The sequence below is a fragment of the Perca flavescens genome, chromosome 18, assembly GCF_004354835.1.
Source record: "Perca flavescens isolate YP-PL-M2 chromosome 18, PFLA_1.0, whole genome shotgun sequence".
Classification (NCBI taxonomy): domain Eukaryota; kingdom Metazoa; phylum Chordata; class Actinopteri; order Perciformes; family Percidae; genus Perca; species Perca flavescens.
The window spans coordinates 25,975,386-25,990,296 of NC_041348.1; the positions used below are offsets into that span (position 1 = coordinate 25,975,386).

General features: G+C 39.1%; 1 protein-coding gene across 1 annotated transcript; it reads right to left on the reverse strand.

The window, feature by feature from the left end:
• Window positions 1–7,552: 7,552 nt before the first annotated feature.
• Window positions 7,553–14,706, reverse strand: arv1 (ARV1 fatty acid homeostasis modulator). Its single transcript, XM_028605159.1, has 5 exons — window positions 14,511–14,706; window positions 14,114–14,233; window positions 13,463–13,616; window positions 11,966–12,190; window positions 7,553–8,243 (listed from the first exon to the last, which is right to left on the reverse strand). The coding sequence occupies exons 1-5, from the start codon at window positions 14,604–14,606 to the stop codon at window positions 8,116–8,118; spliced, it is 723 nt and encodes a 240-aa protein (XP_028460960.1). The 5' UTR covers window positions 14,607–14,706; the 3' UTR covers window positions 7,553–8,115.
• Between the last annotated feature and the right edge of the window lie 205 nt (window positions 14,707–14,911).

Below are 14,911 nucleotides of genomic sequence, written 5' to 3' on the forward strand. Positions count from 1 at the left end.
CTTTGATCTATGAATGACCATACTACTGTTTCTTTGGACAATTAGTCTCAATGTTGTCATAGTTGTTCGACTCGTATGAATTTAATAAAGTGATTCCATACTTTTCAGGTTTGGCGTGAGCTTTTTTTTTTAAGCTTTCTACATGAAACTGAACCAATGTGCAAGTCTTGGTAGAAAGAGCATCGTCAAAGTCAGTATTCATCATCTGTGGACCAGGAATGTCTCTACAAAATCCCATGGCTATCCATCCAATAGTTAGTTGAGTTATTTCCGCCCGTATCCATTTAGTCTTGCCACTAACATGGCTACAATTATTTTTAAAAATAAAATAAAATATCACCTATTATCTTCATTCCCAAAATCCCTCCGTCTATCTAATAGTTCCATGCCGCTACCATGACTACAAATGAATAAGAAATAATAAAATATCAGCTATCACCTTCATTCCCCAAATCCCTATCAACACTAGTGGTGGAATGTAACTAAGTACATTTACTCAAGTACTGTACTTAAGTGCAAATTTGAGGTACTTTTCTTTTCATGCCTTTTTCTACTTCTACTCGCCTACATTTCAGAGAGAAATATTGTACTTTTTACTCCACTACATTAATCTGACAACTTTAGTTAGGTCTACTAACAGATTAAGATTTTTGCACGCAAAAGGCAAGGCAAGGCAGCTTTATTTGTATAGCACATTTCAGCAACAGGGCAATTCAAAGTGCTTTACATAAAAAACGATTAAAATACAAGACTACAAGTTACAGTGGCAGTATAAGAAATTAAAAATTAAAGAGCAGTTAAAAACAGTTAAAAATATAAAATCAGATAAAATACGAGATTTTATGGTGCTAGTATGGGACAATGTAGAAGCCGTTGCTCTATACACGGAACGGGCCGGACCCACCGGTCTTACTTTTTAATTTCTCTTTACATGCTTATATATAGATTATCATACAGTTTCAACAATGCAACTTCAGTATGAGAAATTAACAATTATACAAAGAAAGGCAACATCAAAAAAGAAAGTTTCTGGGAGTTTGTTCCAGATATGTGGAGCATAAAAACTGAACGCTGCTTCTCCCCGTTTAGTTCTGACTCTGGGGACAACAAGTAGACCTGTCCCAGACCACCTGAGAGGTCTGGGTGGGTCATAGTGTAGTAGACCTGTCCCAGACCACCTGAGAGGTCTGGGTGGGTCATAGTGTAGTAGACCTGTCCCAGACCACCTGAGAGGTCTGGGTGAGTCATAATGTAGTAGCAGATCAGAAATGTATTTTGGACCTAAAACGTTTAGTGATTTATAAACAAGCAAAAGTATTTTGAAATCTATTCTTTGAGGCACTGGAAGCCAGTGTAAAGACTTCAGAACTGGAGTGATGTGATCCACTTCCTTGGTCTTAGTGAGGACACATGTAGTTTATAAAATAGGATGATTTATTATAAATTAAACTACTCAACAATATAACAGCCTACAAGTCCAGCTGTAATGATCATAAAACACAGATCTGTTTGGATCGTTTCCAGTTTCTGAAATACGAGGATCTGTCTGCATTGAGTACTTTTACTTTTGATACATAAAATACATGTCCCTAACATACTTTTTCTTAAGTAACATTTTCATTGCAGGACTTTTACTTGTAACAGAGTATGATTAGAGTGTGGTATTGGTACTTTTACTTAAGTAAAGGATCTTATCAACACCAGTGAAACTCACAGCTCTCTCAGACCAAACCTTTTCCTCTCTCTGCTGCCCTACTTATTTTTTTCTCCTGAATGCATCTCACTCTGACCTGCATTTAAATGCACCCATCTGCATTTTGGTCTCGACTAGCTGTCGTGCCGGAGCAGTTCTGGTTTAATTGATCGTTACTGCAGCAGGATGTGATGGCTTTGAAGTACTGTAGCCAGCTCCTCATGCTGGGAGCTTCAGATGAATTACTGATGATGATAACACTGTTTATGTTTTCGTACTCCGAGAATCTATTTCAATTCCTACAAACCTCCCCGTGAGACAGAAGAAATGGGTCACGCAGCAACTGTTATTGCTGTTGTGTGAATTGTGTCCTTTGAAATCTCAGAGTCAGGCAGTAATAGTCAGAAAGGCGTTTCTTAAAACGTGATCAATCAGTTTAGTTCTCACTAATAGGATTATAAGGGCAGTCAACTCGGTTTTTCACTGAGCATTCTCACAGCTTGTTGTAATAAACCAGTGGTGTAAAGGTCGACTCCACTTCAGGTATCTGACGGCTATAGTTACTGATTACTTTGCAGATTAAGATTAAAACCATATGAAGAGCATACACAATATGAGGCATTCTTATACAGTACATTGAACCACTTAAAAGTATATCAAATAGGTCAAATTAGCTCCAATGCAAAAATGCTGCTTACATGTTAATGATAATCCTTGTTGTATAATATAGATTAATTTGCATGCCTGATGAATATGCTTTTATACTAACGTACACATTGCTTCTTATACTATATGTTTTACTCAAGTAACCCTTTTAATTGTAATAATGGCAATATTGTGATGCTTTGTAATTTTCTTTCTCTCTATTAGACTCTGATGTTAATGCTTTTTTTAAAGTTTCTGGCTTTGCAATACCAGCAAATATATCTTTGATTGATTATTATTTAATTTTTTTGCAAACTATATTAATTTGTGTTTAAATGTAAGCATTTTAATGCAAAATATTGTGCGTACTTAATGTTTCTCCCTCCACTTCCCTTGTCAGTTTGGGACAATAGACATTAAAGCTTTCCATTCAAATTCAAGATACTACGGTTTTACGTCAAGTGAAATGACTAAATATAGCCCAGTATATCAGAAAACAAGTATTCATTTAAAAGCTCTATAAAAGGGCTCTGGTGTATTCTTTGTATAAAGGCCCTCTATACTGACAGTTGTGCAGTGTGCATCATCTGAAGCACATGTAGTCTTTCTCTCTGTCTCTGCTCTGTGCCCTGGTCTCGTGCTGCCTTGTCTGAGCATGGGAGATTAGAGCAGATTAACATAATCTTGATTGAGAGAGCAAATCCAAGGTGCACATCACTCTCTCCCTCTCTCTCTCTCTCTCTCTCTCTCTCTCTCTGGGATGGGACAGATTGCCACATAAGAGCCGGGCTGTGTGAAGGCTTGTCTATCACAATAACACATGCATGAAAAATTTGCTTCTACAAAACACACTGGTGGTGATATTTACAGTTGTCAATTGCTGATTTTTGTTGACAATTCTTGTAAAAAATATATTGTCGGAGAGCATGTATACTTTTCTGCAAAGCTCCCCTTTAAAGCTATAGTGCGTAGCTTCTGTCGCCCCCATGAGGAACTCTAAGTAATGACAACAATTCTGTCGGTGCGTCCACATGATACAAGCCTTCCGTGAACGCGCTTCACCCCCACCCCAACCGCAGTTGCCTGTAGCCAAGGAGGACAAAATCCAAGGAGGATTAAAAAAACATGATGGACTCTTCAGAAGAGGTAATTATCTATCAGTTTCCGCTCGCACAAGTCGCCGGACGACACAATCTTCTGAACGTAGCCGTACTGAGAAATCCAGAGAGAGTTGTGTGGAGCTGATAGTCTTAATTAGCTTTGTAGCAACTCATTTGGCAATAGCTTGAATGTAACAGACGTTCATTAATATAAAAAAGTTACGCACTAAAGCTTTAAAATCTACTTTATACTCTTACTATTTACTATTACTAAACTATTATATTTCACCGTTTAGATCAGATTATGCTGCATATTGACCACCTTCTTTCTTTTTGTGAATAGATAATGAATAATTGGATGAAAAGTTACATCGTCTATGAGCTTCGGTCTGTAGTTATCAGGTAAAATAAAGGATTTTGTACAAGGAGGGTAAATTGACTCGAGGTTGGATTTACCCACAAGTTTCAGCTCCTTGGCTTCCTCACTGGTCCAGACTGGTAAGTGGCTGTGAGGTGACTGCTGTTACCGTAATCTGATTAGTCAGATTAAACCACTGCATGCCACGGTAATTGACCGGCACTTTCCAGATTCCACTTTTAGAAACTCCATCAGGGTTTGTTCACAAAAGACTCCAAACCCTGTGTCAACGAGTGATACAAACACAACATGAGTCCTTTTAAAGCTCAATTCCACTTTTGTGCATCAATTAAATAAAATAAAAAGAAGATCTGAAGAAAAAACAGGTAAGCAAGACAAATTCAAATTTGGTGTCCGTGCCTAATAGACCTCAGGAAAGTCTGCCGTAACCTTTAATTTAATTGATAAAGTGTGCATTTTGCACAGTGTTTTTTAACGTTAGAACTAATACACATAGGTTAATGACATTTTGAATTAAAACGAAAAGACACAGAGCACAAATTGTACAACTGAGCTCCGAACTGGACTGCTCTTTCTGCCGTCATTCTGCTGGGAGGATCTATGACAACACCGGTTCATCTCCTGCAGAATAAGATGTTTCGCTCAAGCTGATTGTGACATTTAAAAGCTTACACACACATTTAAAGCTTAAAAGGATCCAGACTGGGTTGCTCTCCACGGAGACTGGAGCACAGATCCGCCCAGGGTGAGGACACCTAACCAAACATTCCTCAAACGTGTGCTGTCTGCTCAACTATTCACAGGCTTGTAATAACATTTGGCATGTGCAGACGCAATACACACACACATGCACAAAAGCAAATCACGTACACATCTACGATGTTAAATCGCAAATATTTTATTTTGTCTATAGACATACTTTTATATATCACAGTTCCGAGCACATACTGCAGCGTTCATCTTCAGTGTTTCTCTGCAACTCTTCTATCACAGAAGTATAAGTCCCTATCAAACTTCAGGGCTTGTCTATGACAGAAAGCCACAGATATTTTAACATTATTACTTTTGGAACATTGGCAAGACAAATTAAAATTTTGCATAGGACAGAATATTTAGGATATTTTCTGACATGAATCTTCATTTTTTTTACATAGGACTTTTGTGCAACACACTTATTCTAAAGGCCACGACAAAACTTTTCCTCCATGAATAAAATGGCATCTTCAGGTCATTTGAAAAGGTACAGTATTTAATTTAATGGAGCCTAACATAGACTACCATCTTAAAGGGATAGTTTTTTAAACTGGGGTTTCATGAGGTTGTCAGTGTTTAAAGTGCCCATATTATGCTCATTTCAGGTTCCTAATTGTATTTAGAGGTTGTACCAGAATAGGTTTACATGGTTTAATTTTCAAAAAACACCATATTTTTGTTGTACTGCACATTGCTGCGGATCCTCTTTTCACCCTGTGTGTTCAGGTCTCTGTTTTAGCTACAGAGTGAGGCATCTCACTTCTATCCCATCTTTGTTGGGAGGCGCACATGTGCAGTAGCTAGGTAAGGATCACATCAGCTAGTTGTTTGTTTCTACAACTTCAGTCAGTAACAAGGCAGCATTAGCCGGGAGACTTCTTCTAAACGAGGGCCCACTTCCAACTTTGCGTGGAATACCTGCAGAACAGGGACATGGAAGTAGTTCTTTTGTAGATTATGGTGAACTGGTGTGTGTCGTAGCAGTGTTTTGCCATTGGGAACGAGCTAGCATGCTATGGTTAGCCACCTCTTCTCGGCTACTGACGTAGAAAGTCCTGTAGATTTTGAACAGCCCACCCGGAGACTGAAGGCAGAAGACATTCAGAAACCTGTATCTCACTCAAAACAGCATGGATGTTTTTTTCCAAATTTGTATGCGTGTGGAAGTCCAGGAAATCCAGGAAATGTTTTTTTCCTAATATGAGCACTTTAACCTACAGTAGATGGTGGTCGACACGTGCCCAGTTTGGAGAAGCAGGTGGATTTTAGCCACCTAAAACAATCTATATCGGTTTATAAGTACGCTCTATTTATAATATTTTGACCGCTTTATCTTGCCATCAGACAGCCCTTTGCGACGGGGGAATTGAAGCCGTTATATCAATCTGTGCTCTCTTCAAAACCACCAGACTCCTTTGACAAAAACAGTCCTTTTACCTACGCAGAACACGGGAGATGCGGATTTAGCGCTGCCTCAAGTTAGTTTGCGTTATTTTCTGAGTTTAGAGTTTTAAAGGGTTATTTCGGATTTAGATTCAGATATATCAACTAAATGGCTTTTACAGTGTATTTTTTGTGAATTTATAGTATTTAAAGTGCCACTTTACAAAAAAACAACCCATCAGACTTTATAGTAAAAGCGGATGAGTAATGTAATAAAATAAAGTCTGCTTTGGACATTTGCTTTACTGATTGACCGTTGCTCTGTTTACAAATGCATTCCAGTTACAGCGGTGGTTTTGTGAAGTTTACCCACTGCTGCTGGTTTGCATGTTTCACAATAATGACTTAAAATCAGATGTCTGGCGAGATACCTGCTGCAGTTTGGTGTTTGGTGGATTTTACTCAAAGTTCTGTAAGACCTGCAACAAATAAATGGCTGATCCTGACTTAAGAATGTCATTAGTTCCTGTGGTGAGTTGAAGTGCCACATGATGACAAAAGTAAAGAATACAGGAGGAAAATATACACTAGAAACTATTTTGCTAATTCATAATGGGTTTGTCATGAGAATTGTCAGATTTAAAAATGTCTAATGAACAACTAGTGGATTCATTGATTACTTGACTGCCAGAAAATTAATCTGCAAAAGTTTTGATATTCAAATATTAATTTTAAAGGTGCCGTAGGTAGGATTGTGAAGATCCAGGACTAAGCCAAAATATGTGAACATCGATAACTTCTCAGTCCCTCCCCCTTTCCGCTAAAGCCCAAAACATTCTCCTAAGCCCCTCCCCCCACAAGGGAGAATGAATGCGTGTGCAGGAGCAGTGATTGACACGCAGTTAGACACCCCCCCCCCTGGCCCTGATTGGTGCATCTGAACAGGGGGCAGTGGATTTTTGCAAATCTCACTCCAGGCTGTAGGTGGTGCCAGAAGAGCCAGACTTTTTTTTTATTTCTTGCTTGTAGTTCTACTGAACATTGGGTCAGTTTCAGCAAATATGACAGAAAGTTAGTTTTATAAGTCTTACCTACTGCACCTTTAAGTCAATTATTAAGCAAAAGTGCCAAGTATTATCTGGTTCCAACTTCTCAGATGTGAGGATTTGCTGCTTTTATGTGTTTCGTATAATTGTTACATATTAAATTACATATTTTAGGGTTTGGGACTGATGTAACAAAATATTGGTTACTGACAGCAAAAAACCAAACCTGGGCTAACCCGAGCTGTAACATGAGTTGCCCTTCTTCAAACACATTGACACATATAAGCATGGCAATAAATAATGGGATGTCAATTCTGTCTGCTTTATTTATCAACTTATCAACTCATTTTGTTCTCACAAATTACCCTGTGTGTGTGTATTTCTGTATGTGTGTGTGTGTGTGTGTGTGCTTCTGTGTGAGTGTGCATGTGTTCCTGTATGTGTGTGTGCGAGTGTTTCTGTGTGAGTGTGCATGTGTTCCTGTGTGTGTGTGTGTGTGTGTGTGTGTGTGTGTGTGTTTCTGAGTGAGTGTGCATGTGTTCCTGTATGTATGTATGTGTGTGTCTGTGTGCGTGTGAGTTAAGGTAAGCATTTCACCAATGAGCCAAAGAATGTGAAGAGTTTGCCTGGGTCCTGTCCAAACAGAGCAGTAGTTGTTGTGAAATTACAACCTCAGGGTCTGTGTTTGTGTCAATTGTAGAGTGGCTCTGAGAAACAGTGGTTTAGATCAGGAGACGTTCCCATGCGTTAGCTCCTCTCTGTATGTTTGTCTGTCTCAATAAAGTATCCAAGTCAAAATCTCACTTGAATCTTGAGCTTTTTGTCCACTTTAAAACTAAAATGAAAAACAGGAGGGCCAACGCCACCTCCTTGACATCCCTCCAAAATGAAGATTGGTCTTTTTCTCTATAAAGAATGCAGAAAAAAATAATAACAATGTCTCTTCTGCTGCTTTGTGTCTCCGTTTGACAACTGGCTTTGAGCAGCAAAAACACTTCAAAACATGTCCTTCTCCTTCTCCACTCCCATGTGTAGAGGGTTCATTAAAACCTGCCTCTTTCTGGCACAGGTCGGCATCCACGATCGCTTGTTTATCCCTGAGATAACTGACATTTGTCATTCAAATGTCAACATGTCCTGGATGCTCCATGGAAGCTTTCTACAGGCCTGAGCCACGCAGGTCTCTGACAGCAGGCCTAAACACACCGCCATCAATGAAAAACGTCTACTGCTGTTCAGGATCACTGGAGGGGAGAGAGAAGTAAGGAAAATTATGAATACACACTTTTTGTTTTCATGTCAAAGTCAAAGTATATTTATTGTTCCTTACAGGGAAATTAGTTTGCAGCAAGGATTCATACACAATCTGTGCAAATTTGCGGTCTACAGACAACAGTTTGATCCTATCTACCATTTAACATGAGAATGGCAGCAGTAACGAAAGAACCTTCTCTTGGTCCTCATAAGTGGCACTCTGAAACGACGACGAGGGCAACAGTTAAAACTGTTCATTTATGTACATCTTGGGGGGCCTGGGTAGCTCAACTGTACAGAGGCTCAGTCCTTGCTGCAGCGGCCGCAGGTTCAATTCCAACCTTGCGGCCCTTTGCTGCATGTCATTCCCCCTCCCTGTCCCCTTTTCATGTCTAAGCTGTCCTATGAAATAAAGGCCTAAAAAACCACAAACCATCGCCAAGTGTGGTGCAATTTCCGGAAATACCAGTTGGAAATACCAAATTCCCAACATGGCATCATGACTTTGCGTAAACATACACGCCACTTTCCTAAAGCCAAATGGCGTGTTATCTGTACGCATTTTGGGCTATCCATGTGTATGTCTACGCTGTATACAGCGGATGTAAACATACACGTGTTATCGCGAGAACGTACCGTACTATCGTGACAAAAAAAAAGGTTGGGTTTAGGAAAACAGCATTGGGAAAAGCTTTAGTAACACCAAAAAACAACAAAAAAACTACGGTAACCAACGTCACATGCTTAGGAAAACAATAAACGATTGGGTTTAGGAAAGAAACATTGCGGAAGGCTTAAAAAAAAAAATGACAACAAAAAAAACGGTTGAAAAACGCCACACGCGGGACGCGATCCCGGCTCTCCTTGGTAAAAGTCCTGCGTTTTACCCATCCACCACCCCAGCCAGCCTCCCTCCGGACTTACGTCCTTTCATACTACTCGCTATGGTAGTAGTATATATATATATAAAGTATACTCGCTATGGTAGAAGTATATAAAAAGACATTATGCGTCTTGATACGCCACTTTATGAGATCAGTCTGAAATTCCAGTAAGACGAAACAAGGGGAAAACTTGGGCCACTCCCAGGTTAGGGGCTGAGAAGTTCTATTCGGCCATTCTCTATTATGTTCAAGTATGAACTCATGACTGTCTCTACAAGTTGAGGGAGTCGAAGCAGCTGCATGATAAGGAAGTGTGTTTCGGGACCGTCCCCTTGGAAGGTCAACAGAAACAGGCTGAAGGGCCCCACACAAACCTTACAAACACACAACGACATCAACAGATAGACTATTCCCCAGAGAGAGATAGCTTGGACTGAGGTATTTGCAAAAGAACAAGATTTATGTTATGGCGCCATTAAATATTTTTGCATAACCCAAACTTGGCCTTTGCCAACATCATAAATGCCTCTTTGAAAAAAAACAGAGTGCCTCAGAGTTGGGATGGCAAGATGTGACACTACATTATGGTTGAACTGTACTGCCTAATCCGAAATCTCGTCGATTGACAATTCATTAAATGCTGCTGTGTAAGTCATAAAAGTCTCCCGAACCTTCTTCCTGTATCCAAAGTTAAGCTACTCCTGAGTTTTCGCTAACACCAAGCGACGTCCTGCCAACTGGTATGTACAGTAGAAACAAGTGGCAGTATGACATCAAACGGACTCCAAACTAAGCAGTAAAAAGAGTGAATTCTCTATGTGGTTGGACTTGGCATCAGACACATTTGTCGTTTGTTCTTTATGAATATGATGTACAGAATCTCCTCATCAGAGCAGAAGCCCAGAAATCACTGAACAACATCACATTGTTTGCTGCTCACAGGCGAGCTGCCAAATACAATGATCAGATTTATGTTTCCAGAGCTGCTGCTGAAGAAATAATTACACAACATAAGAAAAAAGGACTAAAACCGTTCTGTTATGTAATGTGTTTATTTTCAGTGACTGGGGGAGGGAGGTGGGGGGGGTGTAGTAGTAAGGAGCACCAGCAGCAGAGGGGTTTCAAACAAAGAGAGAGTTAGTTAGTTGCCACCTGCTGGTGTTTTAACCTAATGTCTCACATCGGGCCAACCTATACACCTTCACATCAAAAGGTTACTCCTAATTCCTCTCAAGTTGATGGTATTGGGTCAGTATTGGGTGCATTAGATTAAGAGTGACATTAATCCACTATAGTGATAATGTGTTAATTTTTTTTACAGATGTCGGCCTTTTTAAACAAATATGAGCATCATTGGTCACTCAATATTAGAAATCATCGCAATCTGATGTGGGAGCATTTTATTCCACAGTGTGTACCATCTGCCTAAAAGATGATAATTTCATGCGACTTTTCTTCATTATGGTTTTAATGTCCCAGCTGTTTTAAATGATCCACAGTAATAAGAAAACCATTTATGGAGAAGCTCTAATATACAAGTTTAATATATTGAATATTGGTACAACATATCTAATCTAGATTTGTATCTTCATGTTTAAACAAGATTACATTTTTTTTGTAATTAGTATTATATTGATTTTTTTTCATATAAACATTGTCACATTTTTCAACAAATCAAATAACTACTATATACAAAAAAAAACACACAAATCAAATGTATATTCCTACATTAATATGCACTATGATCAAATTTACGATCAACTAGTTAATAAGAGTCCCTTCAGAGCTGCGGCACTTTCAACAGTCAGCATTGTCCCTGAGTTTAAGCCTGGACAGTCTGGAGGGGGTCCAATTAAAGCGATTGGGAATCTTAAATAGGATTATTCTAATTATAAAAGTCTCTTGATAGGATTAACAGACATTTTGACCAGATGATGGGTGGCTGGGGGGTGGGGGGGGGGTTATGAATGTCTGCACCACATTTCATGGCAAAACATCCAATAACTTTTAAAGTATTTCAATAAAAAAAAAAACTCAGTTTGGTGGAAGAGACAAAGTCAAGAGATCGCCAAAGTCAGTACGTTTTCATCATGCGGGAAACATGAATATCTGCTCAAAATTGTATGGTCGACTGACACCTCTGTAGCCACGCCGAGAGCATGTTTTCATAGAGACTATTTTACAGTCGTTCCAGAGACACCTACTCACAGTGAGTATGTAGATTATCCAGAGAAAAGGGGCCATTGTTATTGGAAACAGATGTTGCTGCTGACTTTAAATATATTTTTTCCAACGCTGTGAGCTAAGTCCAATTCACTTCCACTGCATTGGGTAACAGGCATAAATCTCAGAAGTGTGTATCTAAAAACCAAAACTACCTGCCTGGCTCGATAACACCAGAGGTAAGTGAGGTTAGAGCTGTAACAATTCAAAATGTTGCTGCACAATTAATTGTCTCAGAAACAATTATGATTATATTATGATTCTGATTATCATAAAACATTTTTTTCTAACTGTATCCCCCGTTGTCATTTGTGTTGCTCTGAACGTGTTTCGGGTCAAGTGCCAACAACTAACAATAAAAAAAAAAAAAGAATACAAATATATAGTCCGACCAATAATCACTTATATGATTAGAGTTTGGCATATCTAAACAAAATCTCCACTTACCAGTCATACCCCTTAGGACCTTAGGTAATGTTAGCAATTCATCGCGGTTAGACAAAGAAAACTGTGATTATTTAAAAGAATTGACAATTAGATAATTATGTAATAATTGTTACAGGCCTAAGTGAGGTAATACCTTCCAAACAGATCAGTTCTCCTACCTCTGATAGCCTGCGAGTTTGAGGTGAGCACAAACAGTTTGATGAGGCCCAGACAGAGCGGCGAGTAGTCGTGCTCCCAGATGACAGCAGGGATGAGGAGGACCTTTCCGTAGCAGGAGAGCAGCAGGGCTCTGAGGAGCAGGCTGAGCTCGGGGGTCCCACCCTGCAGACGACCCGCCACCACCCAGAGGAAACACAGCACGCCGCCGCAGAACGCTGACAGCTCTACACCAACAACAGACAGACATGTCACACACAGACAAATTTAATGATGAGTTACTTTTTAAGCACAAAAGGTGTTGGATACTGATGAAACTGTAGTATCAGCAACATTCAGTCTTTAAAGAGCAACATTAGTTGGAAATAGTCAAGTAAAGTACAAGTACTTCAGAATTGTACTTAAATACTGTACATGAGTAAATACTCTGTTACATTCCAGCACCGACTGTAACAATCTATATGTTCCCAGTAGATAGATGGCTGTGGCGCTCCATGTTAACTCTCTAGGGCTGTAACTAACAATTTGTTTCATTGTCAATTAACCCTTGTGTTGACTTCAGGTCACATTGACCCATTTTTGATTTTTTGTTTTATATCAGAAAATATGGGACGTAGAAATAAAAGCTGAAAATGTGTAGAAGAAAAATTTAACAATTTAAAACGTTGGAAAAAGCAAAAACAAACAAAAAGTGTTTTTTTCAAGGTTGACAGGAAGACAACACAAGGGTTAATCTATCGATTACTTCCTTGATTATTCGATTAGTTGTTTGCTCTGTAAAATGTCAGAAAGTGGTTAAAAATGTGGATCAGTGTTTCCCAAAGCCCAAGAGGACGTCTTCAAATGTCTTGTTTTGTCCAGAACTCAAAGATATTCAGTTTACGGTCATTAGGGCTGGGTATCGGTTCAAAAATATTCCATACCAGTAACGATACAATACCGTGATTTTGATATTGGTTCCTAAACGATTTTTTCTATACCAATTTTATAAAACAAAAATAAATTACAACATTACTGCACAAATCTTTTTATTTATTTTTCAGCTCCTACTAAGAGAGCCCCGTCTTTGTGAGTAACGTAGAGTTTTTCCTGCATGCCTCTGCTATGTGTAACCTTAGACAGCCAATCACAGACATTATTAGATCTCGGTAGAAGCATGCTGCATGCTTATTGGCTCACTAACGCTGATAAAATTTACTCCTTAATGGTGTAGTATTGAAATTAGGTATTGCCTGACGAGGAATTTTTCGATACTCGATACTTTAGAGGCAATTTGGTCAGTGCCTAAAAAGTATTGAATTCTGTACCCAGCCCTAACTGTCATAGAGGAGAGAAGAAACTAGAAAATATTTACATTTAAGAAGCTGGAATTTTAAACTCAAACAGATAAATCGATTAATCTTTGCAGTTCTATAACACTCTAGCATACACTAAGGCATTGATACAAACAGTATTGCTCTAACAGATGTATAATGGAGCTCTAGGTTTTATCATCTTACCGAGGGCGGCCAATCCAAACATGCCGTAGAACTCCCATTCTTTGGTGTACCTGATGATGTCAGCGGGGTCGCTGCTCTGCTCGGAGCCATGGAGCAGAGACCACCGGAGGTAAGCCTCACACAGCAGGCAGAACACACACAACTTCCAGTGGATCTGGAGAGGTGGAGAGGAAGATAACACACACACGAAGTATACCTGAGCAACAATGATGGCAATCGTATTCAGATCTTTCATTAAGTAAAAGTACTAATACCACCCTGTGGAAATACTCCACCACAAGTAAAAGTCCAGCATTCAAAACATCACTATCAGTAAAATGTGGTTACATTATCAAAAGTAAAAGTGTAGTAAAGTTTCCCTGTTAGTTATTTACTATTATAAAGGATGCTTTTACTTACTGCTGCATTAATGTGTATGTTGCATTTTCCTGCCGTATACGTAGGTTTAAGGTTGTGCTTAAATATGACAGCATCATTACATGAACAATACCATGCTTGAAGAAAGCAATCTCCTGTAAGTGGAGCATCACACCACTTTTGATAACTTGTGTGTCCATCAGAACAGGCCTGTTATGTTATAATACCACGTTTAGATCTAGTATTGTTTTGAGCACATGTGCAAGGGAGTTCAAATAGTTGGATGTTACTTACATTCAAGCTTGTATTGAACAAAATGTGTCTGAACGCCTGCGTCTTGCACAAAATGGCATCAATCAGGATGATAACTGGGTCATATTCAATGTACTTGTCCACTGGCTTTTGGCACGACTCCTGGACAAAGACACACACACACACACACACACACACACACACACACACACACACACACACACACACACACACACACACACACACACAGTAAGTAAGTAAGTAAACACAGTAAATAATGTGTCAGCCCTGTATAGCTACGCACATACTTAGCTTTAGAAGGGAGTAATAACAGCTCTATGTTAGCTGTGTCATATTTGAGGCAAACCATGTTAGCTAGCATCTTCATCATAAACAGTTACCGAACCATTAAAATGCAAGACGTCAATAGTCAACGCACACATATGGTAATCTTCAGGATCCCGTTAGTGTAATCTCTGTGTAACTCCGATGCTTTTTCGTTACATTCAACACACCTAAAGTCATATTTCCCCATTATTTTCCCTGTACACTGCTAACTACCATAGACAGCTAACTACAAAACTAGCGTGACATTCAATCAAAGCGGAAACCAGACAGTTCCATACAGTTCTGCCTTCAAAATAAAAGTGCAGATTTCTTTGTAGGGTTCAGAAACCGGTTTATTGCCAGCGCGCTTTGGAGGAGGGTCTCGCAAAAAGAGACTAATAAACCTAATAGGTTTTCACATACAATGATTTTTCCTTGGTGTTGATAATAATTATATATAACAATTCCTTTATTTGTCAGGTGCATTTACAGATACGAATATGCGTTTTCTGC

Bases quoted from the DNA above. Each gene is read 5' to 3' on its own strand.
- arv1 (XM_028605159.1), bottom strand. From the start codon at position 14,606: ATGGGGAAATATGACTTTAGGTGTGTTGAATGTAACGAAAAAGCATCG. The intron at 14,234-14,510 runs GTGCGTTGACTA...GTCTTTGTCCAG, and splicing joins TCCTGAAGATTACCATATGT to GAGTCGTGCCAAAAGCCAGT. The intron at 13,617-14,113 runs GTAAGTAACATC...CCACCTCTCCAG, and splicing joins TGTTCAATACAAGCTTGAAT to ATCCACTGGAAGTTGTGTGT.